Source organism: Athene noctua, chromosome 3 (assembly GCF_965140245.1).
Source record: "Athene noctua chromosome 3, bAthNoc1.hap1.1, whole genome shotgun sequence".
Classification (NCBI taxonomy): domain Eukaryota; kingdom Metazoa; phylum Chordata; class Aves; order Strigiformes; family Strigidae; genus Athene; species Athene noctua.
In genome coordinates, this window is record NC_134039.1 from 18,497,590 (window position 1) to 18,523,425 (window position 25,836).

Here is a 25,836-nt window from a genome sequence, read left to right on the forward strand (position 1 = left end):
GGGGACAGGCTACAGCTTTGTACGAAAACCCTGTCAAAAAAAAAAAGTGGAAGCCTCTGTGTGTGCTGCAGCGTCAAGAACAGTGTGAAAGCCCGAGAGAAACCTGTGAGACAGCTGAAACGCAGTGAGCATCACAAACGAGTAAAAGGCTTGCGCAGCCCTGTGAATCGGATGTATTTAGAATAGCCCCACAACAGGAAAAATAAGCACACACCTATAATGCTTTGTATTGGGTCGTTGCAGACCGCTGCTGGGGTCGGTTTGTAATGCTCATGGTATCTACCCGAAGCTAGAGGCGTGCAGCGGGGAGGATGAGCGCGCAGACCTCGGGAACCCCTCTGTTCGTTCACTCGTGAACCGAAGACACGCCAGGTTTGGCCCCCACAGGGCTGCCTCCAGCGGGACCTCCCGTCTAGAGCCACTCTGGGCTCGCAGCAGGCCGGGGAGGCCACTGCCTGCCCTGGGCGCAAGCCCGAGCAGCTCTCCCACCGCCGGCCCGCGGCCGGCCCGCGGCCCGCCCCCGGCACCCCCCGGCACCCCCCGGCACCCCCCGGCACCCCCCGGCACCCCCCGGCACCCCCCGGCACGGCGCGCCCTCCCCCCCGAAACACCCGACCCAACGGTTACGTGGAGCGGGCGGTGGACGGGCCCGCCCCGCCCCTAGCACCGCCCCTTCCCGCCCCTAGCACCGCCCCTTCCCGCCCCTAGCACCGCCCCTAGCCCCGCCCCGCCGCGGCGGCCCCTCCTCAGGTGAGGGCCGGCACCGCCCCGCGCCCAGGTCGGAGCCCGGAAGCCCCGAGGCCCTGGCGGCCGGGCTATGGCGGGCGCGGGGCAGCTGCGCCTGCTGCTTCTCCTCGTCTTCTTCATCCCGCCCGCCGGCGCGGTCTTGCGGCCGCTGCTGGACGCCGCACCGCCCTTCACCTGCTCCCAGCCGGTAAGCGCGGCGGGGTCGGGAGCGCCGGCCTGCGAGCGGCGGGGCCGGGCAGGGCAGGGGACCGGTGGCGGGGCCGGGGAGGCGGGGGTTCCCGCTTCCTGCGGTGTTACGGGGCCGCTCACCGCCGGGGTGCGGACAGGGTCGAGGAGCCGGCGGGCCGAAGAGGTTGGGATGAGGGAGCGGCTTCCCGGCTGCAGGGGCTGTGGGTCGTGCGGGCTTCAGCGCGGTCTCGCTTTCCCGGGAAAGGGCTTGACGGGCGCGGTGCCCCCGGCCGGTGCCCGGGCCCTTTCCCCTCCCTCCCGAGCCGGAGCAGCGAGGGGTCTGGGGCAGACGCCCCGGAGCTGCCTCGCCCCCAGCCGCGGCCCCGGCGGCCAGAGGAGCTCTGGTGGCCAGCGCCGGTCCGAAGCGGAGCCTAGAAGCGGGGAGAGCTGCGGGCAGGCGGAGGCTCAGACGATGGCCGCGGGCGGGTTCTCCCCTCCGAGCCCTCGCTGCTGGCGGTGGGTGCCCTCGGCCCGTCCGAGGTCGGTGGCGGTTACGGTCCTGCTGCTGACCTCATCCTCGTGTCACGCTGTGCTGCTCAGTTAAGACCCGGTGCTTGTTTTTGCAGGGCTTGGGGGCTTGATTGGGGTTGACGTGGGCTGTGTGTGTTGGAGCAGCTGTACACCGCACATCTGCGTTAACTTAATGTTAAACCAGAATTATAAATACCGCAGAATTAGCCTGGCCGTGTAATGGCTGCCAGGAAATGCCTGTCCCTAACATCTGTAAGGGGCCGTGGCTGGGATTTGCTAAAACTGCCTGAAGTTACTGGGCAGGATGTGACTCTTTGCTCATAGAAGAGGTTGCCTAATGTCCTAAATGTTTTAACCTGTTCCTTGCAGCTGAGGGATTTTTGGGAGGAAGCAGAGAATCTCTGCTGAAGGAATAAGTAAACAAATATTATATGTACTTGAAAACTTACAAAGGCAGATTTTGTCAGTCTTTCTCCCTGTGAAACCAGCCAGAGAGGATAGAGCTTGAGAGGTGCAGATGTGGTGTCTATATAAAAAGTGAACTAAACAACCTGAGCTAACTTTGGCACCACAAAGTATGAACACTTAGCTGGTCTCTCTCTCTGGGGAGTTGTTTTGGGGTGGGGTTTTTTGTCTGAGATACACGTAAAGAGTGTGTAGAAGGGTGAAGAGTTATGGTTTTGCTTTTTATTTCTGTGAACAATAGTGGTGTGTGCGTGAACAGGATAATAGGCAGCTGTCTTCTAAGCTAGAAAGTTTTATATGTCATGGTGCGCTCTCAGTAGTCTAGTGAAAGCGGCTAGTCAGTGTAGCTATAGACATACGTAAACCAAAATGTGTCCTTTCGGATGAAAACTTCTATAATTTTTCCTGTACACATTTCCTGTCCTTTTTCTATTCTGCCTCCCTTCCTAAAGTTTGACCATATGCTTACCCCTATTTTACCTGACCTCTGTTCTGCTGTCTTCACTCCTATTTTAAAATACTCCAAGAAAATAGACCACTTATTCAGTTTTACTTTAGGCTAGGCATTTTGGAGTTACAAAATGCAAAATCTTACTAAAGGAGGAATAGGACATTACAATATTGCTTAAGCATTTAACATAACCCTAGGGGGTCCTCACACAGAGCTTGAGAGTTTCTGTGAGTCCTTGGATGTTTTGACTGACTTTGTCTTCCTGGCAGTACCTCTTTTTTTAGGGAACATGAACCACAGTAACTTGAGGGGGGGTTCACCAGTTCATCACCGACTTTCACTGAGGAAGCATGTTGCCCTGCACTCTGGAGGTGCTCATCGATCAGTGAATGTCTAAGCCTGCTACTTTAGCCTTTTCTTTCAGTAAGGTGTTTTCTAAAGTGCTGAGAGACTTTTGAAAAATGGGATGGCTTAAGCCCATGAGCAGCCTCGTTAGGAAGCAACTGTGAAGCTGCTGATACATATAGGAAGAAGTACCATCAGCTGAAGTTATGGCAGTTGAAAACAATTTCCCCTTCCCTTCCTGTCGGTTGCACTGTTTTCAGAGGATGATTCAGTAACCCTTCCAATGAGTGAGTGAGTGTGGTTCAAAAGGGAAGCTGTTGCTGAGCACAAGTGAGACCCACTTCCTTCTTCTAACACACCACACTCAGGCTGCTGTTGCTGAGCTTCATAGTAGGTCGGGGTGAGCAACAACTGGAGTTTTTTTCAGCAAAACTCTCATGTGTCAGAGGCTGTTTAGGAGATGGAGTGGCAGAGAGAAAGTATTGGTATTGGTAGACACCTACAAATTGTTAAAGTAAAACTAAATGCTCATTAAGAGCTCATCTTGTTAAAATGCCAAGAAATATGTTTAATGGGCCTTATTCACCACCACTCCATCAAACCTGCTCAGCTGTAAGGCTGAATAGCACAGCTGCAAATCTAATTCATTCTAGTAACTATTATTTGAACATGTCATCTGCAGGGAAGTGGGATTCAGGTTTGGTTTTGGGTTTTTTTCCATGCACAGGGGAAAAACATCCCATTGCTTAAATACCTGTTTCATTGTTCACCATCAAGTGTTTAATCATTGTGTTCAGTCATAGGGCTGTAACTGTTTCATGACATGTCATGCCTCAGTCTTCTGTGTTTATAAACCTGCCGTCTTTAAGGGGCTGGATAGGTGTACAGGGTTTGGTCGTTGAAATCTATCTTGCCAGGTTGATGGATATTCACTAAAAGTCTCTGGAGAAGAATTGATGTAACATCTCTCATGAAGGTGAGTGGTGGTGGTGCACATGAAGGAAGACTTTTCCTGGTCCGCCTTTACGAATGTGTTCCTTTACCTTTGCTATTGACTGACTTCTCTTATTCCCCTCTGTGTTATCTTTTTGCTATGTAGGATGTTACTATAAACCATGGTCACACTTAGTGCTACTAAAATATTTGTGGACTATTTGGCACAAGAAGGGTTAGTGTCAAAACTATGAAAATATGATAAAGAGAACTTTAAAAATTATTTTTGTGAAGAAACTTCAACTTTTGAGTCTGTACTTGATTTTTGCTGAAAATTTGTATGAGGGCAAGAGGAAAAACTATAAAGAAAAATGCTTTAAAAAACAAAATAATTTTGTAAAAGATTGTTTCCTACCAGCCTTAAACAGATCATCTTTCATCAGTTATTTCTGTAATGTATTCTGTCCTATTGATCTCTGCTTCTTTTAACTAAGGAATCAGGAAAGGGAAACTACAGTAAACTTCAAATTGGCCAAGCCTCAGAAGATACGTAAAATGGGTCATAGGCAGATTTTGGAAAGCTGGAGCCCTTCCTGGTTAGCAGCCACTCTTTAAAGGAAAACTGGATGCTTGCCCAGCTCAGCAGTTTCTTGCTAGTTACCTCAGCATCTTGCTGGGAAATCTTGGCCTCCTATTAATTCAATTGAATTGTTATGACATGGTGCTGTTAGTTTCCTGGGTTGTTTTTCAGATTCATATGATTCTCCATGGCATATGGTCTGTTCTTTTTTTATGTCAAAAGCAAGAAAAATCTTGAGGAAAAGAGCAGAATAAACAGTTGCTTAGCTTTCTGTGGTTATATGTCAAGTAAACATGAAGAATTGACTGTGCCTGTCCTCTTCTGTTGGTAACAGTTTCAGGCATCACCTCACAACTGTCTTGTCATATTTACACCTCCTGTGTCTGTAACTTTACTTGTTGGGCCTGAAAGGCAATAGGAAGCTGGTCAGAAGAGAACATCTGAATTTGAGACACCTTTTCTATAATGATGTGCAAGGCATGTTATCTGGCTGTGGTCTCCATCTTCAGCTTTCTTGCAGAGCTCTTAATTTTTGTTCTTTCTCCTCCCATTTGTCTACTTGTCTGTGACACACATCTCAGTTCTGTCAACGCTTCTTACATCTTCTAGCTTTATGTGGGTGAGCAAAACAATCATTACTGTAATTTTATTTCTGTTGTATCATCTAAATTTGTGCTTGCTCTCATAGAGAAATCATTAAGTACTTCTGCTGACCACAGCTTTGTTAATGCACTCTGAATGAACTAGTGCATCAGGTAAGGTTTTGTGTTGGCTGAACCTTAACAAGGGAAAAGCAGCATGTGTTCCCCCTGGTGCTGAGGAGGTAGCCAGTGAAACCTGGAAGTAGTTGACTTATTTTACTGAAAAACTGACTTGTCTTTCTTTGATTGCTTCCTGGCTTTTGGATATCATTCTCTGGAGTTATGCTTCCTTGATATAAGCATGCCCTCAGCTGCAGCCCAGCCCAGTCCTGTTCACCTGGGCAGTATCCAAAAATGAGATGAGGGTTTTCATGGTGACTTGTTTCTAGGTACCTTTGGGGTTGTTATACCTCCACCTGCATTGTGGCTTTATCTTCTCCTTCTGTTATATTTGTTTCCTTATGACAATAGTGAGGACTTCCTGGCTGGATGAATTGTTCTTCTGAGCATTTTTGGCTTTTAGGTCATCCTTTTAGTGCTTTGAGGACTGGGAAGGGGGTCGACCAACAATTGAGTTGGTGCAGGCTGCTCTATGATGGGAGAATCCTTCCCCACTTCTTGTGGTAAACCTGCTAAATTACTGACAAACTGGCGGTGGCTTAAAATACTCCACCGTATAAAAAAGGTGGGTAAATGGGCTAGTGTGGGGTAGGAAAAAAACCATATGTAGGTAGCCCCTTGAAAATACTGAGTAGGACTGGGTAACAGTGACGCACCAGAAAAACTTGTCATTTGTCCCCATAGAAACCCAGTGTTGAAAGGTAAGAGGTATCTTAATTGTCAAGTTTCAGTTCTGAATCCTCATCATCCAGTTGATGGTTCCTGATTAAGCTCTGGGCCTTTTAATGAATGTCAGAAATGGCACAACCTCATCAATGCTGGGAACGTCATTGTGAACACTTTACCTAGAATAATAGACGTGGAGGAAGAGAGAATCTGTTTATATGCTGTGCTGGTTCAATATTCATATTGATCGTAAATCAAAAAAGGGGAAATGCAGCACTTCCTCTTTTAACTGTGTCTTATCTGCTAATAAACAGAAACACCAGCACCTAAATGAAAGCAGGTGTTGCTGCTCTTCAGGCAAATAATGCCTTATATAAATAAGGGCTTTATCATGATGTGATTTACAATAATTACTGATACCTGTAACAGAACAAGGATAAAATTACTGAATATTAAGTGATAGTTTTTAACAGAAGTCATTAAATTACAAACAAAAAACCATGGTTAGTAGCCAGTTATTTTTGTTGCCTGTTGTGGGTTCACCCCAACCAGCAGCTCAGCCCCACGCAGCTACTCCCTCTCCTGCAGTGGGGTGGGGAGAGAATTAGGAGGGCAAAAGCAAGTAAACTGTCTTTATCTCAATTCATAAGTTTTATAGGTAAAGCAAAAGCTATGCATGCAAGCAAAGCAAAATAAGGAATTAATTTGCTACTTCCCATCAGCAGGCAGATGTTTAGCCATCCCCAGGAAAGCAGGGCTTCATCACATGAAAAGGTTATTTGGGAAGACAAATCCTGTAACTCCAAATGCCTGTCCCCCTTCCTCCTCCTTCCCCCAGTTTTATTGCTGAGCACAACATCTTATGGTCTAGGGTATCCCTTTAGTCAGTTGGGGTCAGTGGTCCTGACTGTGTCTCCTCCCAAATTCTTGTGCACCCCCAGCCCACATGCGCTCTGGGGGAGCAGTGCGAGAAACAGAAAAGGCCTTGATACTGTGTAAGCACTATTCAGTAATAACTGAAACATCCCTGTATTATCAACACTGTTTTGGTCTCAAATTCAAAACACAGCACCATACCAGCTGCTGTGAAGAAAATGAATTCTATCCCAACCAAAACCACTACACCTGTTTATGCAAGGAGCATTGTCAGGTTAAATAATTTACCTAAGAAAGTCTGATTAAGCATTTGAAGTGTTAGGAGGTTTTTTTTTTCCCATAGCTTAATCTGCTTTTCCATACTGGTAGTTACAATTTCTTTTTTTCTTTTTCCAGTGATTGTAGTTTAGCTAGTTCTGGTTTGGTTTAATCAGCATTTGCTTGCTTGCTTTCTAGGTTTTTTCCCATTATCAAAGAATTTAGACACTACATGGGAGTGTTCTGGGAAGGGAGGGGCTAGGAGGAAACCTGATTTGTGAGGTAAAAAGTTGCAATAACATTTCTACTAACTACACTTGTAATCAGTTTTAAAATCTGACAGGTTCTAAAGATTCAATGGAGGATTTGTCTTGCAATAATTAGGTGCAGTGTAATGTGAAAGTACAGTTCAGACTAAACTGGTATGTATATGCAGATTGATCAAATTTATTCCCCTAGCTGTGGCTGGTTTGACCTTTTGAGCACAACAAAAATAGTGAAAAGTACCTCTTACATACTTAGATACTGGCATTAAGTCCATAGGTTTATTTTGCTCTTGGTTATGTTAGAGCTCCTCTGCCCCATGCAGGACACTGCTACACAGCTTTTGGAGCTGCTTATCCCAAGACTTCCATCTAGCCAGACCCTGTTTGGGTGTTTCCAGAGTTGTTAGTGCCACAGCTTAGCAGTGAGGCCGGGGATCCAACAGTGAGTTGAAAACTTCAAGAAGATCCAGAGCAAAGATGAAGGGGGAAGGCAGGTGATTTCTGCAGATGAGCTGCCAACACCTGGGAGTCTGAAGTAAAAAGAAGGAAGAAAACAGGATGGGAGAAAGACAAGGAAACGTTGTGTCACTGTTTATCTCCCTTCCTTCCTCTTTTATAAAAGAAGCTTTTATTAACAGTGAAAACTAATCAGAATATTTGTTCCAACTATAGGATGTTGCCTTAGTCCTAATTTAGTGCACCAAAGATGATTTCATGTTGAAAAATACTATGTTGCTAGCTAGCTGGTAGGAGAACAAGTCTTAACCAAAGTTCAGTTCTCAAGCAAAGTGTTATATAGTTTTCTGTATACTTAGAAGTTCAGGGTGGCCAATAAGGCAAATTCCTTCCTTTGAACTGATTTAAATGTTTCCTAAATGATCATAAAGTTGGTCAATATTACACAACTTGGGTGTTGCACTGAATCTTTTTCAGTATACCTATATCTTGCGTGCATTTGTAGCACTGCTTATTGGAGTGTGGATATATTTATTGTGAAGGGTGCCTGAAGACTGGATTTATACCTTTGTATTGTTTTGACTTGACATCAAAAGCCTGGTAGAGATTTTCAGGTTTTGGGGTTTTTTATATAAGCGTGAGGAGCTTAATGACAAATCTGCCTGCTTTCCTTCAAGGTTTGTAGGAACACAGATAATATTAGCTGAAATATAAGCATTAATGTCTGAAATATTTTCTTAATAGGACTCTGCTCACATTTGAAATCGGTTGCTCAGCACAGCTTGTGTGATACCTTATTTCACCAATTGCTTATACTTTATATTTCCTTCAAATAATAGAAAGCTTATTAATTATTGTGATGTTTTGTCTTCACTAGGACTCCTTTAAAGGCATGATGTTGTTCTGTCTTGTTATAAACAGCCAAAAGCCAGCACAATCTACCTTCTTCCTCAGGCCTGGTGGTTTGTTCCCAGCCTCTCGCATACATGCAGGAACAGAGGCGTAGCAGAGGAGAAGGGCAGAAGGTCTGGTTCACAACTGACTTCCCTTTCTCCCTTTGAGCCCAGGTGCCTGCATGGTCGCATGCATGCTTGTGCCAGCACAGGGCGGCGGCAGTGCTGACATGTAAGTGAAGGGAGGTTTAGGACAGTGCTAGAGTTTTGCATCCCATTAACCAAGCAAGGTTACATGCTTTTTCCTGGTGACCATGGGGTCTTCCAGTATAAACAAAACATACCTGGAAGATATCAGGGAGAAACCAGAGACCACATAACTTCTGGTTGCTTCTTTACGTTCAGGACATCTTTATCCTTAACATGAAAGAGTTCAATTCTGATTAATTTTTTTTTTCTTCATGGGTTGCCTCTCAAATATATTTCTAGAAAGTAAAATCACCATATCCTACTTTTAAGCCTGGCACTTGCTAAATGTTGTCTTTTCCCTTCCCTACTTCTTACGTGGCATGAGGAAAAAGACCATCTGTGACTGATGCAGCCTTTCTGTTCAGGGGTGCCCTGCTGTAGGCTGTGGGTACTCCAGCGGCAAGTCGAGCTGCAGAGAGCTCATGCTTCCAGTCACATGGGCTCAGACCTTGCAAGTCTTACCAGCATGATCGTTGCAATGGCGTTTAAAAAACATACCCATCTACTTCAAGCAGTCTTTCATGTCAGGTTGGTTTCTTTTTTCACAGTCCTGGATTCTGGAAGATTTTTACCATCATCATGTTGCATTTATGCCTCTCTTTAATTTCTTTCTGTTATTGCAACTATTACTGTCAGATATGCAGTTCAGGTGTGCACAGGTTTTGTCCCTGTGTACTTTGGTTTTCTGGTTAACAAGTTTGTACAACGTTTCCTGATGGTTAATTCTTCCAGTTTGTATGCATCCCTATTGACTTAATGGCTTTCTTCCTGCCACCAGGCAGAAGCAAATTACTGTCAATCCAGTTTCTATTCTGAGAGTAATATTCTTGTTTCTTTTCCCTCCACAGGATTTAAACTGCCTCGTAAGAAATAGTAAGTATTTTTTTTCTTCCTTGTTGCGTTCTCAGCAGACCAAGCATTTTTCTTCTTAAACTGGGTTCATACAGCAAGTTCTTCCTGCTAGAGTCGGAGAGATGTAAAGTGAAGCACTGCTATCATGCCTTGCATTAGGAGTTTTTGGTTTGATCCTTAATCAGCTCCAGCTAAAAAAGGAATGGGAAGTTAAGTATTTTTCAGAATAGAGTTTGGGGGTGGGGGGTGGGGTGGTTGGAACCAACTTGTTTAGTTTCTATTTAAAGCTGGGACAGTCAATTTTTAAAGAAATAGGAATCTTAGGACAAGTTTGTCAGTAAATGTTCATTCAAGCTATTATATCTATGATAGTATTTGAAAAATTAATATATGAACTAGAATTAGAAAAGGGGCATAAAGGGGTGCAGCTGAGAGTAATGTAAATTTTGCAGCATAAAGTTCATGAATTAACTTGATCTTAAAGGCCTTTTCTAACCTAAATGATTCTATGATTTTGAAAGGGAAACTAGAGTTACTGTAAATCTCACTGAACAAATATACTGGACATACCTGATATAAGGGCTCAAGTCTTAGCAATGGCACACATCTGAAACACTATGGGTAATGTTCTTAAAAAACCAAGCAGTGTTCTGCATTTGTCCGTTTGGTACATGGAGGTATCTGGACGGTGCTGTAGAACTTATTGGCCTTTCTATGTAGTCATCATTGTAAGCAGGCTCATTTCTGCCTCAGTGCCCAACCCTGTATCGTACTGGCACAAGTATTTTTGTAGCCATGCTTGGCATGCCAGATCAGGGAGATTACTATCCTGAAAATACCCAGATTTTAAATTTTTTTGGCAGGAGAGGGATTGCGTGGCATCAGATCATATTTCCCTCTGGCAGACAGCAGTTGGAATACAGCTTGACAACACAGCTAAGGCAAACTACAGTTTCACCATTAAAATGCTGCCTTATTTGAATATTTAGTTTAAATTCTGCCTTATGGTTCTCTTTATGTTGTTCTGCTCTAGGGGAAAGATTATTTTCTGAAAAGTACTTCAGTCTTACCAGGTTTGGTTAGAAAAGTAAATATAAAATAAACCCTTCATTAGCAGCATGGTTTTCTATTAGCTGAAACTGGTAGCAAAACATGTTCCGCTTTTGAGGAGTTCAACCCACAAATTTATTCTCTTGCTCTTCATTGTTTGTTGTTTGTTTTTTTTTTTCCAGTATTACAGTGGTTTAGTGTGGATGCAACAAGTAGTTAAAGAATATCATAGTGATCTCTCCAAAGCCTGTATAATGGTTTTAAATCTTTTTTTCTTCTTTTTTGATGTATTACATGATCACACTGGTCTATTCATATGATTCATAGATTGCATGACTCAGCTCATGTTCAATAGTTTTTCTGCTAGTTTTTTAGCAGTATTGTTATAAATAAATACTGTTATAAATTCCATTAGGTAAATATGGCCTACTACATGTGCTTAGATGTTTATTACAGTGTGTCAAAAGTGTTTTGTCTGAATGGGTCCAGTATACAAAGTGACTCAGATTTGTTTTTATTGGTAGTTCTGCTTTCCCCTCCCCCCAAGTCTGACAGTTATCATATGCTGTATCATAAGTTATTTTGTATTTTCTTCTAGATTGTTAATATTTTTAGAAAAATACATATCATTAGGCCTACACTCACCCCCACAGAGCTATTTAAGACATTCAAACAGTAATGATTTCCCACTTAAAACTCCTTGATTTGTCAGCCTAGTTCTTCCTGTGTTTGTGCTTCACTGATATTCAGCAGAGCTATTTTTGATACGCTCTGATAAGTCAAATGTCTTACAAAAGTCTAAGTAGATCATGTCTATCTAATGCCTGTCACACCTGATTTCATTTTCTGGTGAGATTACAGAACCAGTTTTCCCTAATGCTGTATTGACTAGCAGAAATTATTTTTCTGTCCAGAGAGCTCATTAGTTTAGGAAAGGCATAACAAGCGGTTGTTGGAAGCTAAATTCAAATTAGAAAGCAGTTTTTAAACAGAAAGTAATTAACCGTTGGAACAATTTCCCTGGGTATCTGACAGACTTCTTATAATTGGAAGGCTGGAAATTAGTACAGGCCTTCTAACATAGGTCTGTTTCAGCAGCAAGATATGGACTTGTTGCAGGAGATACTGAGAAAACTTGTGTGACCTGTTTAGCCTGCCTACGTTGATTGCGATAATTACTAATGGATTTTAAGGAAAAGAGGAAGTGTAAGTTACTAGAACGAGTGAGTTCAGAGTATTACAAGCAATTTATAAAGTACTTGCATGCTGAAAACTGCCATTCTGAACTGTGAAACAGTCCATCTAGTTTTGCCCTCTGGGTAATCCTGAGCCAAAGGACAGACCATAATTGCAACTTGGCAGAGCTTCCTCAGCCTCATTCTAAATGGTGGGTTTCATTTGCTGGACAGGTACCTGCATGGAGGCAAGCTGGCTCCAGTCCACATGGACTCCTTCTGCTCCAAGCAGTCTTGATGTCTCTTCTGATGTTTTTCGTCAGCTGGATGGAAAACTGCTCCCTGTGCTTCGGATAGAATGGAAAGTGGCCACTGATGGTAAGTGGTGGTTGTTTAATGTGAGCGTGTAGTAGAGGAGTTAGGCATGATCTAGAAAGGATACAGAAGAGAATTATAACTTGAAGTCTTTCACTGATCTACTTGTGAAATGTTTGAAATTTGGGGGTTTGGGGGATGTTTTTCTCTTGATGACTGAATCAAGTCTTTTTGTGATGGGTGCTCAAGAGCTTAAAGTGCTTCCACTAGTATGGGATAGTGACATTTAAAATGGGAAAAGCAGCTTAAAATGAATCAAGAGGTCTGCTCCTTTACCATGGTAGTGAAGGGAGGAAGGAGGTTTGCACTGCAGGCGTCACCTTTTCAGGGCATAGTAATGATTGCAGCAGCCCCATGCAGGGGAATTATATTTACAAACGGAACAAATGAGAATTAATTTGAGAGCACAAACTCTGCACTGTTGCACCCAGTGCAAGTTCTTCCCATTTCAGGTAATCCAGTCCTTGTAACTTAGGTTTCTTATATGATAAAGGAGTAATTATCTCATTGCTGGAGCCTAAATGAGTACCAGTAAGTCAGATTTTCTCATGCTCCAAATATCTTAGTGTATGATGTTTCCCTTGTGTGCTCTTGTCCATTGTTTTACACTTGATTCAAGACAGAATTAAACATATTCATTTCTTTCTTCTGCAGGCCTGTCTGAGGGCTGTACAAAGTTATCATCTCAGTATAGCCGTAGTAGTGAAGTAGTAGGTGTGACTCAAGTAACCCAGCCATTTAGTGTAGCTATGGTTATAAACTTTCTCACAGGGGTTGTTTACCAAAATAAAAGCGTATTTGCTTTAATGCCTAAACTGCCTGAAGCAGCCTTAAGAGGCAGAGCTAAACACAACACTGAACCTGTGGAAATGCCAGAAGAATGAAGTTGTCTTCTACTCTGCCCCTTCATTTGCCCAGATAGAGCTCTTGCCATACAGGACAATCTTTAAGGTGAAAGTCATGTTAGTCAACCTTGCACACTCACTTCTTTATGTCCAGTTATCTTTGTGTTGGGATCCTCAGTGCTTCGAAGGAGTAAGACTGTGACAAGACTAGGCACGGTGGTAATCTCTGTGAGGGTTACAACCTCTACATGTGCAGGTGACAGGAAAAGAAAGGCATCTCTCTCTGTCCCTGTGTCTGCAGCTAGCATCCGGTACCTCCGAGGGGCAGAGCTGGCTGTGATGCAGGTGAACAGCAATCGACAGGTCTGCGCACGGTTTGACTTTCAGAACAACTTGACGCTTCAGGTCCGACCAGATGGAGGACGGGTGAGTGCTAAGGGCTGTAAACTACTTTTTCTAGTCCATGGGTTTAGTTCTGCTTTCACTGTCTTACAGCAAGGTTCTTGATTAAAAAGTACAAACTGCTTGGAAGAGTTGGTGAAACAAGATACTGGGCTTGAGACCTGCTGTCGTTTCCAGTTTGTTTTACACTTGTGTGTAATTACATACAAGCTGCTTCCTTATCTTGACTTCTCTTTCAGCCTTCCCATCCTTCAGGTTTTAAGAATTGTTGCTCTCAATACCTAGCACATCATCATTCTGGATGTTGCTTAAAGCAAGTAATTGTAGGAGTTTTTGCATTCTGCTTGACAGCAGTGACATTTATAGCCTCTTTAACTCAAGCCTTCCTTTTACTTCCAATTCTTTCTTGTACTCTTGCTGTAGAGACAAGCGCCAACCTTGGGGATGCTCCTTCAGCTTACACTCAGTCTAGGAAACTTGTCAGAAGAATGCTGAGCATCCACATCTCCCTTTATGAACAAAGGAATCTGGAGTTCGTTGCTTACCACACAGAATTTGGCCATAGTTAGCTTACCCTATGGAGCCAGTGCCTCTCCAGCATTTTGCACAGCATTGCTGATGTGGAAAACGGTATAGATTTAAGATGTGTATGTCATGGCCAAGTACAGAACTATACATGTATAAGTGCAATTCTAAATGCACTTGCACTGGACTGCAAGATTCATACTTGACTCAAACCTGCATATTTTAGTCTAATCTCCTTCTAGTTCACAATGTAATTTAGTGGAAACTGCACACAGTTGTTTGTAAGATTGTTGTATCAGCTCAAAGATCCCAAGAAATAACTGTACATTTCTCATTACAAACAGAATAATTTGGGACAGACCAAGGGACTGTATATTTAATACACTTTAAATCCTTCTTTAACAGTCAAGCTTCAGAATAAGGGGTCATATGGGATGAGGAAACACAGTGGAACAAGGCTAAGTCAGCTGTTAATTTCAGTGCCTTTATAGAATAATGTTCTTGGTTTAAGTCCTTGTAAATGTGTTTTGTTTTCAGTGGAATTTCACTTTTGACCGTTTTGAAGTGGAACCTGGCCAGACTTACCAAGTGACTGTCTACCACCTGCCCAAACTGGATGTGGACGGAGACTACAATTGCAAGTCCATGTCTGTCACAATGCCTGGTAAGAGATACTCTTGCTCACTTAGGCCTTGAGCTTAGGACTGTGATGGTTTGTGGACCTGCAGGTGGGTCCAGACCAGATCCATGAACTGTGAGCAAGTCTGGCGGTAGGGTGGCAGTATTATAAAAACCTGTGGTCCTTTCTGAGTATTGCTGTTTAGAAAGTCCATGGTGCTAGCTTTATCTACAATACTGTCGTGGTATATATCCAAAATGCATGTGTCATTTGTGCTACAAGTTACTATCCTTGTTTCTGGGATCCTGTGTCCAGAAGTTTATCAGATCTCTGCTCAGAATAAGGTTAATCTGGAGGGACTATTCTGTGAAGGACAGACCCTTTGATTCTGGTTGACTGTAGTTCCTACATGGAAGATACAGCTATAAAAAGTTTCATATGCTCTCTAGAAAGCTGGAGAAAGCCTTGGACTTGAGCCTCTAATTTCTGAGAACTTGCATTTGTAGCTTGTCAAGAATTCTGTTACAGCTACGGCTAAAGAGAAATTCATAGTTAAACCTGAAAACTAATATAGATGCCCCTCTGAGGGGTTGTTTGAAGGTAAGGTACATCTCCTGGATTTTGTTGCTGAAATGTTCATCAGTGGAACAGGTGCAAAGATACTTCATGTACATGAATGGGGCTGTAGAGTCATCTTTTGTTCTTTCTGCAGACTGTTGCTGTTGCTTTTACGTAGTTTGAAGTGTTACGAAGTTGCTACTCTACTTGTGGAAGCTGGAAATACTGATCAGAATTCCCACATTGAAAGGAGTAAAATTTGGTTTCTAATATTGACTTTTAGACATGTGAAGTTTGATTTCAAAGGCACACTTAGGTATAATTTACCAAGAAACTTGATAGAGCTGAGTGCCTGACCCTTTTTTATGTATGTAAAAATTTTCCCATAACTGAAAAGAATCTTTGTTTTTCCCAAAGATGCTGAGCATCTGCAGTGCCCTGTCTGCATTGACTAGTTTATAAATATTTGACCCTCAATACAGAGATTTAAAACTGGTTCATAATTTTATTCTTAACTTGCTTACAGTTGTCAACATGTCTTTGTCATTATAAAATGGCAAAGTATATGGTGTGTCAGTCAACGTGATCTGGAAAAGGAGAGGGGGCACTTGGTTTTCAGCCCTCTTATCCTTTCTTACTCCTGCTCGCTCTAAGAACTTCCTGGCTTTTATTCTCCACTGTTCTTCAGAAACCTCATGGATTGTGTGAAGCTCAGCAGTTGCAGGGAACTTTGCTGATTAGAACTTATACGTGAATTACAGGGGCACTGTAAATTTTCCAACTTTGAAAGTTGGAAATGTAAGATATGCAATGTTTTATTTCAACTGTTTAAGCAGGGAGTTGTTCCTTTTCCTTTGTCCAAACCCTGGAGGAGAGACATAATGTAGGCTGAGGCTTGTAAATCACACATTGGTAAATGTTGAATATGTAACTCTGGATTTGACTGAAGAAATTCGCAAACAGCAGGGCCAATCTGCTAAATTAAGTGAAGAGAATTATAAATATGGAAGAGTGTTTTGGGATCAAGAAACATTCCAGACTCCTAGTTTTCCTGGGAAAGAATGCTTTTGAAGGAATTGATCACTGTGGCGCTCTCAAGGTCCAGAGATCAATATGAAGTTTTAATTCCACTATGACCCTCTCTGCACAAGTCTTACATTAGCAAGGGCTGTCAAATATTACTCATTATAATAAGTATTTTAAGTTTTCAGTCTTGTCTTATTATCACTGTTCTGGGAAAAAAGAAATGTAACATCAGTGGAGGGGCTAGTTTATATACTGGAAACTAGTACTGTTCTGCTGCGGAATTTTACTGCTGCTTTTGAACAAAAGTCTCGTCTCATCAAGGAGGGCTTGGTTAGGTGTCTGGCTTCTGATAAGAAATTGGAGTTTTTCAAAATGGAAGTACAATGTTCCTGACTAGTCACTGATGGTCTTTCTTGCAGACTGCAAGGACTCTCTGATGAAAAGAACCATCCCATGTATAAAGACAGGTAAAAATTTGTCTGAGTCATGTAGACATGGGTATTCTGTCGAAATATTTCTGACAGTTGAAAAACTTGGGAATATCTGCGCTAATTCCAGGCAGTTTGTGGGAGCCCAGGATCCAAGGTAAAGTTATAGATGATACAATTCTGCTCGTGAGCTTTAATCCATGGATGGAGTCAACCCGATACCAAATTCATGTGGCCAGTTTCCTGAATGAGAAGAAGTGTAAAATGATCACACGTGATTTCACTGAGGTAATTACCTTCCTAAATTATATCCTCTGTGGTAATTTAAGCAAAGATTTCTCTAATGGTTGCTAAACAAGGACTTGGAGCCATGATGTAGGAGACGTAACAAATGCACTTAAGTTCCTTGAAAACAGCTGTCCTTTTCATAGATTTTTAATTGCCTTTGGAAAGAGGAACTTTATTTCAGGAATTTGGTGAATAAAAGATCAGAAAGAGGTTTTATAATGCATGGAGCAGTCTGTGAACATCTGCAGAGAAAAACCAAAAATTGGTATTTGATTATCTGGGCTTTATTACCTTTGTCAAGCCAATGCCTGGGGGATGAGACTAAATTGACCAAAACAGAAGTGCAAAGTTTCAATAAATCATTGAAATAGTTTATCAAATGTGATAGCGGAGGGGGGGGTGTTGATTAAATTGTTTTTAGATCAAGAGAATGGGTGGGTTTGTAACAGATATATCCATCAAAGTGAGAATCAATTCCTGTAGGTCTTAACATCCTGTGTTGCTGAGAGCAAAAAGTAGATCCAGAGTGTCTTTTGACATAAGAAATGTTCCCCTTCAGGTATCCGAGGGAGGATAAATGCCGAATGTTTGGTAGCAGTCCCCACCCTTCCTTGGGTGGAGGGCAGATATATTGGCATTCAGTTTGTTTAATCTTTCCATTCCTTCCATACTTAAACCCTTTGTACTACATGCATTGATATGTATTAAGTTACTACTGACTAGCTGGTATGGCTGTGTGCATATTTCCCTGGTAGGGGGGAATATACCTCATTTTGGAGTATGTATCTGCTAATCACTGTAAAGAATGTATTTAGATTTTCATATTGATTGTATACAACAAGTAACAAGGGTAATTTATTTGTCTGTTCTAGTGTCAGAAGCAGCAGTGTTGACAGCTGGTTTTAATTAAACGAGGAAGCTTGTTAATGTTTACACATTAAATAACTGAAGACATTTACATTGTTAAGAAACTGTAAGACTAAGTTAACACATTTGAAGTTATATAACATACATCCTTAATTATTTCCTGTTACCTGTGCAACTTTAGCCTGCTGTCTTAATTGTATTACCATGTCTGTTGCACAGGACACCTGCAGTGATGGTGGCCAGGCCATTTATCCATTTTGTTCTCTGTGGGGTGCTTGTTCAAAAAAAAAAAAAATCTGCTTCTTTAGAACACTCCATATTCTTATGTCAGCTCCTTTTTTCCTGCTTTCATTCCATTTTCTTACTTCCCTTATAATTTGCATATCGGATTCTGCAGGGTGGATTGCAACAGCAAGTGAATGTCACAATCAAAATAGAGAAGAACATAAGAGCTTGCTGCAACTACAAAATACAGGTAGAATCTCACTGCTGTCCCTGTGTCCTTCCTTCACCAACAAGGCAAGGAGCAGCTTAAGAATGTTACAGGGTTTTGCAAAGTGTTTTGTTCTGAGTTTGGCTAACCTCTGTTACCTGCATCGGGGAAATAATGATTATGTCTGACCATTTTTTTTATATAGGTATTCTCTGTAGACAGTGTTTTTTCCTTAGTATAGGGTTGCCAAGTCAGGGAACATGGAGTAGGAATGGCAAGTGTGCCACCTCAGGAGCTCACTGCCACCTTAATGTATAGTGTAGGAATCCTTGTTTAATCTTGTTTTTTGAAGGGAAATGGGAATTCTGTGTCCCTGTGCTAAAATACGGGGAATGTCGAGGTGGGGGGGAAATAAAGTGAAGAACAAAATTGCTTTTAAGAATAGCTTCTATTTTCTGAATTTTTTGACTGCAGATTCAGCCATTCTTTGTGAACTGTGGCACAGACTGTCTGAGACATTCTACTTTCATCCCATGTTCGTCAGCTCCAAGTGAGAACTGCTTTTCTGTAAATTAGATTCCTGTTGTCTTACAGATGATAGCTGAATATGTAATGTATCTCTTGCCTTTTGCAGGTACAGACCCATCAGGTAAGAAGTTCTTCCAGTACCCTGAAAATTTAACAATCCTCCCTGGGAATGACCCAATGGGCAGGAAATGTCCCCTTGTAACACTGAGTTCAGAATGAACTGTGTTAAGAGTTACTTCACCATCATTTAATGAGGCAAGTATTTGTATGCAGTGTGAACCTTAAAGAGCAATTTTTTTAGAGATACTTCACTTGCATAAAATTCTGAGAAACAGTTTTGACAAGAAGAGTCTTAATATAAAATACTTTCTGTCACTTTGCTCAGTGTTAAAAAATTTGCATAATATAAAGCAGCTTTTGGAGAGAATAGCTTGCATATATTCATCTTTATGAATGTCAAGATAAATCATATGCACAATGATTTTACATCTTTTTTTGGCTGCACAACACCCGTAAGGGGCTAGTTTGCCCAAGATTTAAAAACACACCTGTAGATTGAAAAAATCTACATCACCCAAAATAGTGATTTTTTTTTTTTTTTTAAGACAGATTACATGAACAGGCAGGTCATGGGCAGCATGCCTGTCAAAGCAGATAAATGTTGCTGTTTAGAGGAAGGTTATTGATCTGTGTTTTCAGTGTGCTGCACATATGGTTCTTTGTGGAGCAAGTTTATGATGTAGAGCATCATCATCAATGCAGGAGTTTGTTTTGAGAAGAGACTGTGGTATGTTGTAAGGGGGAAATGCTGGACTACCCGTGGTTTTGGGCAGAGCCAGGGTCCTTCTCCCTTGGCTCCTACTGCTCAAGAGACTTCTGTTCTTTGGTGAAACTCTTTGTGTAAAGCAATATCTGAGCACTACTTTTGTACTGCAGGTGATATGATTATATGGCTCTACTGGTGTATCACTGGGATCTGTGTGTTACTGGTGGGATCAGTCATAGCAGGTGTGATTTGGATGACCAAAAAAAGAGCAGGTAAGACTCATACCAGCTAGGAAGAAAAGATTCAATGCTAAAACTGGGGGGGTTTTTCCTACTTCTATACCTGTTCCTATTGCTGTTTTCTTCCTTGCTGCTCTGATGTCTTGCCACTGAGATAATGCCTAGGTAAACACTTCCTTCTGTTTCACATCATACAACTTGTAACATCCTAATACCATCCACTTAGTTAAGTAAAGCTTTCCACTGGTTATGCTGTCTGATACTCCATAGAGCTTCAGAGTTCATGAGGAGAAAAAGGAACTTCATAGTTCAGCCCCTTTATTTCCTGCAGATTGCTACAGATATCTTTTCCATTTATTTTTCTCCTGCGTTGCAGGAGAGTTTTGCAAGACAGAAGTTTCCTGTTTGTCCAGACTCTAGTCTTTCCTCTGTCCCCTAAAGTCTCTACAAAATTCATTTTTATATTATTTTGAGTTTAAATAATGTTTTTCAATTAAGATGGAAGAAGAAAAACAGGACACAGAGGTTGATACTGAGCAGGTTGAAAATTTGGGTACTTGAGAACTAATTTCTAGTCTTTTGTGTTGCAACTATGAGGGAGTTATCATAGGGAAACTCACTGGTTTGGGTTTGGTTTTTTTTTTTTTACCTGAGAGGAGTAATTGGAAATCTTTTGGAAAATTTCTTAACATCAAACTTACCTTTGATAACATGTAGCTAGGGACATTTTAGTCACCTCTTCAGAGAAGCCTCTTAAGAAAAAACTATCTTTAATAAAGCCTCTTCTCCTTAAGGAGGAGGTAGCAGAACAATTGGGGTTCTGTACTACTTAAGGCTGGCCAGATGTGGGGAAGATGGATAAAACTGGTTTTGAGTGCATTCCTTCTCTCAAAGGAAAAATGTAGTGAAATACATAGCAAAAGTGGCTGTAGAAGAGTCTTTGTTCATTTATTCATTTTTTATTAGGCTTCTTCCTCCCCATGGTTTTATCCCTGCACAGTTAAAGATTTTGTTTTTAACCCAATCTTTGGAAGGGGTTGTCATTTTAAGGGTTTAATCTTACTTTGTGTTTTTAGAACTGACTGACTTTCTCTCTCTTCCAGGACGTTGGAGAGGGAAATGCAACCACAATGATTTGCAGACCGGTAAGATGTCCTGCCTGTGTTTTGTCAAGCGTGTGTAATGTGTTCTGGAAGTCTCCCACAGTTGTCCAGAAGGGGCTCTCTTAGGCTCTCCTATTCTGTAGTGTGTTTCTCAAAACCAAAAGGTAGCCTTAGGAACCTCCTGTTTAGCTAAAAGAAACTCTGTATATGGAATTTGGAATGCCGTATTTGCCAGATGGGAGATAATTGCTTTGTAAAGTGGTGAGGCTTTTGACCCAGCCGAGGCTGTACTGGCAGAAGAACCTTTGCTAATTGTCTAAGGCATATCAATAGGAGATTTTTTTGGTGGTGGGTGCACTCAGCTCTCCAGCAGAGAATATAGCTACACTTTCAAGCCTCTTAAAGCTGGTATATTACTTTTTTGTGTTTGTGAAATTCCATGAACCATCTGGGCATTTTTGTAAATTATAGCTCCACTGTCTGGACTTTGGTATTGAATTTCTACACTGAGATGGTGTCTGCTTATGCTGCCAAAATAGCTTCAAAACTAGTAGTTGCTAGAACCTTTTGTTAATATTCTCCTATGCTGATTGCTGCTGGCTTGCACCTTTACAATTTGAGCATGTAGCTGAGATAAATATTTTTGTCTTTCAGCAGCACCATATACTGACCTTCCTCTGCCACCCTTGAAGCCCCGAAAGGTTTGGATTGTGTACTCTGCTGATCACCTGCTGTACGTGGATGTGGTGCTGAAGTTTGCTGAGTTTCTGATGACCGTCTGTGGCACTGCTGTAGCCTTAGATCTGCTAGAAGATCATCAGATCTCAGAGTTAGGGCCATTGCCTTGGCTTACTCGACAGAAGAAGGAAATGGAAGACCTGTCTTCAAAGATCATCATCTTATGTTCACAGGGCACCCAGGCCAAATGGCAGGCCATGCTTGGGAGTGAGCCTGTGTGTCTCAAGCAAGATCAGCAAAAGCCAATGGGTGACCTGTTCACCCCAGCCTTGAATTTGATCCTGCCAGATTTCAAGAAGCCAGCCTGTTTTGGAATGTATATAGTCTGCTATTTTGAGGGGATAAGTAGTGAGAAAGATATACCTGATCTGTTCAATGTCACATCCAGGTACCAACTGATGGATAAATTTGAGGATATTTATTTTCGGATTCAGGACTTGGAGAAGTTTGAACCTGGGCGCATCCATCGAATCCAGGAAATCACAGCTGAAAATTACATCGATACCCCTAGTGGGAGGAAGTTGAAAGAGGCAATACAAAAGTTCAAGAACTGGCAGACAGAGCACCCAGACTGGTTTGAGAATGAAACTGTCTGCTTGGATAATGATGAGGAGTTGCAGTCCCTAAACAGAGAGAGCCAGGTGGATTCATTGCTAAGTGAATCAGGTGGAATTGTGAAACACCAGCTGCACCTACGGGAGCCTGACCCTGACTGCTGTTATGTCATCAACCTCCACATGCATGAAGGTGAAAGTAGAGGCTGTAAACTGCAACCTCGACTTAATCCATGTGGGGATCCGACTTCTCAGACTATGGTACTTCCTATGGATGAGGCTCCTCTAGTTCAGGTAGTAGAGCCAGTCTCTTCCACGGAAGATGCAAATATACTTGGTCATCATGTGCTGAGTAATGAGGACAGTATGGAAGGAGTTCCTTTTCTGGAGACAAGCTTTCCAATGAGGAATAACATCATCCTCCACAACGACTCTGAAGTTTCAGCAATAGATGACCAGAGTCCTGCAAATCTCTCAGGTGAACTGAGACACCATCTGAATGGGCTCATGTACTCTCTTTATCAGCAGAGCGTAATTCCTTCAGAGCCATCTCTCTGCCAAGAGGAGGCTGACAAGCAAAACCAATTGGTCTTTGATGACCAGTGCAAAGACCAAAGACAGTCAGTGCAGTCAGACCAGGGCTACATCTCTAGATGTTCTCCTCTGCCTCCTGATGACCTTGTGGAGGAGGAGGAGGAAGAGGAGGAGGAGGGTCAGGAAAAACAGATGGTCTTCCGTGAACTCTCTCCAGAGGTCTTGAACAGTCTAAAGAGTCTTCAGCAGCAGCTGTTTTTCCAGGACATTCAACGAAGCTCTGACTGGGGGTATCGAGCTGAGGTGATGGACGCTGGCCAAGCTTTGGAGGACTGCTAGACTCCATCTGGGACCTGCTTCATTTGAAATACAGGGATGGAAGGTGGTACCATGTGCAGTGCTGAAACTGCATCTCTAACACCATCCTTGTATTATCAGTGACTTACTGGTGGGATCGTCCTGTCTGCTAGGAGGCAGGATTGCCCACCAAACTGGTAACGTTGCTTCCAACTGCAACTCTATGTGGTGAGAAGCGATGAATATTAGCCACCACTGTGAAAGAACAGGCAATAGTTCTGTTCCTTGCGGAAACGTATGACATTGAGTCCTCACTGATGGATGGCAAAAAAGTTGTTGTGGCTCATCCACTTGTGCCTTCAAAATGCCCTCCAGCTGTACTGGTTCTACTGTACTGGATAGAAGTCATGGCCAGGGTTTGGAAAATAAATTTAGATAACATGGCAAAATTCACATTGCCATTTTAATACACACTTTAAATTTTTTATTGCAAATACTGTGTTACAAGATGTGCCTTAAACTTCAGCTAGGATAGGGCTGTCTATCTGGTTGATAGATGTATCTGAAGAATTTTTTCTTTTGCCACTCATTCATTCATTTGCAACTGCATTTCCGTGGCCATTCAGTAACTGAGTGGGATAAACTTGTAAACGAGGAGTCTTCATATCTCTCTCCCTACTGGGAGATATGTGCTTGAAAACCAACAGGAGGAAGGAGGGAAGAGGAATAATGGACTTACTGTACAATTATAAGAAGGATCTAGGGCTGAATACAGAATTAACTGAATCAGGGGAATCTGGTGTGTTCTGTAATGCACTGCTGCAGCGCTGTTTGCTTTTGGACATCTTAGCACCAGGAAGACTTGAACTGAAGGTGTAGGTAGTGACAAGCAATTAAGGAAATGAAAAAGACTGTTTTGGAGGAGAAAAAAGTGTAGCTTCAGCAGATGCTGTTTTAGATTAGAAATTGTAACAGAGGCTGAGCTAAAATGTGTGTAAAACTTATGTGGATATAAACTTGAGCACATGTAGTTCAGATTAACCATTGTGAAAAACAGATCAAGGAGTTCATCTTCCAGGAGCAGTGATGGTATCAATTCCAGTGTTTGTTAAAAAGTGAGCTTGATGCCTGTGATTGATTGCATGTTGGCCCATTTAGTACTGACCAGGTGGCAGACTAGATGAGGCTGGTGTTTATGCTGTTTGTTGTCACAATTTCTGCAGTCTGGCCCACTGGATAACAGCTTGACATGTAAGTACATCTAGGCCTTTACCTTCTCTCTCTCTCTTTTGTGTTCAGACAAGCTTGTCATCTTTCTCTCAAGTTTACTTGTCAAAAAATCTTAATTTTATTTCAGCTTTTTAAAAATCTGGTATCTCAGAAGTTAATTGTTCTTCTGACTTGCAACCAATATTGTATTATGTTTATTTTATAATTGTATTTGTTTATAACTTGTGTTTTGTTCCTTTAAATTAAAAAACAATAATACTTTTGGATATATTTACTCCAACATGTTTATAGCCTCAATTCTAACTCCTTATGTTAGTATTTCCTGTAGTAATCTGAGGCAAAACTGAGAGCCAGAGCTAAACCGGCTGACAACTGCCACAACATTCCTGCAAAGTGGTGCAGCTGTATCCAGTTGAGCTGGATATGGCTGATGACCTTCGTGTGAGAAGTGGGTGATCCCTCAAAATGGGTGTTAAAAGACGGGGAATGTTTGTAACTTTTGTGCAAGGCTGCTCAGTGAGGCAGGACTGTTAAGACAGCTTGCTTTCTCTGCCGCCAGATGCCTAGAGACTAACAAAGGGACAGTCCCTGCACAGATCCAGACTTAAGGCTGTGTGCCACCTTTGTTTCCTGTCTGTACAGGACCCACCCCAACAGGTCCTCCAACCCAGCAGCTTCAGTCTCAACGCTTTTCCAGTGAGAACCCATTTCTCAGATTATGTGAATGTCATCTTGATGATCCCATTTCTTAGTTTCTTTTATTTTACAGCAATTAACATGTAAATCTGATTTTTTTTTTCCCCATGAGCCTTTTTCAAGTGGTATGAATTCCCAGAAATCATTTAAATCGGAAGCTCAGAAGTGTCATCTGGATTTTCTTGCATTAGTCATTCCCTTATCAGATAACTCCCTTGGTGTTACAGCTTTTAGAATTCGCTTTCATTTGCAAGAAGTTTGTTTGAGGGAAAAATCTAGACACTTTTAGTAATCCAACATGAGGAAATCCAGTAACTTTAATGCATCTGCTGGTCCCTGAATGCAAAATAGAATAGCCCAGCAAGACTCAAAGGAGGGGAAAAAAATAGCAAAATTGGTCACAAGTTTCTAATTTTATTTTAACAATCTTGCTTTTTAAAAAATACAAGTTCTGATTAATGCCAGGGGGATGCCAAGTGTCTACTGGCCACAGGCCCTATCTCTCACTTCAGTTTCCCCTCCTGGGAGTAGTCATTTTGTCAGGATAGCAGAGAGCAATAAAATGCTAAATAGCTGAGTTGTGTTACAAGGCTTGTAACAGAATCCCAAGGGACGTATGTCTTAGTATGGCATGAGTTCGTTTAGCAAAGTGTTATTGACCTGGACCAGTATTTTAATGCTGGCAGAATATACAACAGGTGTGCAAGGTGCATTGGGTGAGGTATTGTTTGCACTTTAATGGTACCACTATCTCTCTTCTGCAGATGGGATCTATTCTGTGGCAGAAGGGTTTAAATGGAAGTGAGAGCTCAATTACCAAAGAAGGGAATTCAAAAGGAGGAGCAGGCTTATAAACAAGACATTGAGGAGCTTTAAATCTTTCTCTGTAGGAAGTAACTGAAGTAGTAGGAGAGCTGTCTTTTTAGTTGCAAGGGGGCTTCTGGACAGCCAGCTACTCTGAGAGCTTTACACTCTCCAAACAGCACGTTTACTAACAACCTAGAAACCATGGCACTACAGGGAACAACTTTTTCTACAAAGCAATTCTATGCAACAGAAGCAT

At 42.1% G+C, this 25,836-nt stretch overlaps 1 protein-coding gene across 2 annotated transcripts; it reads left to right on the forward strand.

Moving 5' to 3' along the window:
• Positions 1-812: 812 nt before the first annotated feature.
• IL17RA (interleukin 17 receptor A) lies at positions 813-24,343 on the forward strand. 2 transcript variants are annotated; one of them, XM_074901297.1, is made up of 13 exons: positions 813-934; positions 9,494-9,518; positions 11,957-12,100; positions 13,244-13,368; positions 14,407-14,533; positions 16,492-16,539; positions 16,631-16,788; positions 18,053-18,130; positions 18,563-18,638; positions 18,723-18,737; positions 19,553-19,654; positions 20,725-20,766; positions 21,379-24,343. In XM_074901297.1, the coding sequence occupies exons 1-13, from the start codon at positions 818-820 to the stop codon at positions 22,887-22,889; spliced, it is 2,568 nt and encodes an 855-aa protein (XP_074757398.1). In that variant the 5' UTR covers positions 813-817; the 3' UTR covers positions 22,890-24,343. The 2 variants fall into 2 exon arrangements, with proteins under 2 accessions (XP_074757398.1, XP_074757399.1); XM_074901298.1 differs by having other exon boundaries at positions 21,382-24,343.
• Positions 24,344-25,836: the final 1,493 nt, after the last annotated feature.

Excerpts from the sequence above, each read along its gene's own strand:
- IL17RA (XM_074901297.1), top strand. The coding sequence starts at position 818 with ATGGCGGGCGCGGGGCAGCTGCGCCTGCTGCTTCTCCTCGTCTTCTTC. Across the intron at positions 935-9,493 it reads CCTTCACCTGCTCCCAGCCG|GATTTAAACTGCCTCGTAAG; the intron begins GTAAGCGCGGCG and ends TTCCCTCCACAG. Across the intron at positions 9,519-11,956 it reads AAACTGCCTCGTAAGAAATA|GTACCTGCATGGAGGCAAGC; the intron begins GTAAGTATTTTT and ends TTTGCTGGACAG.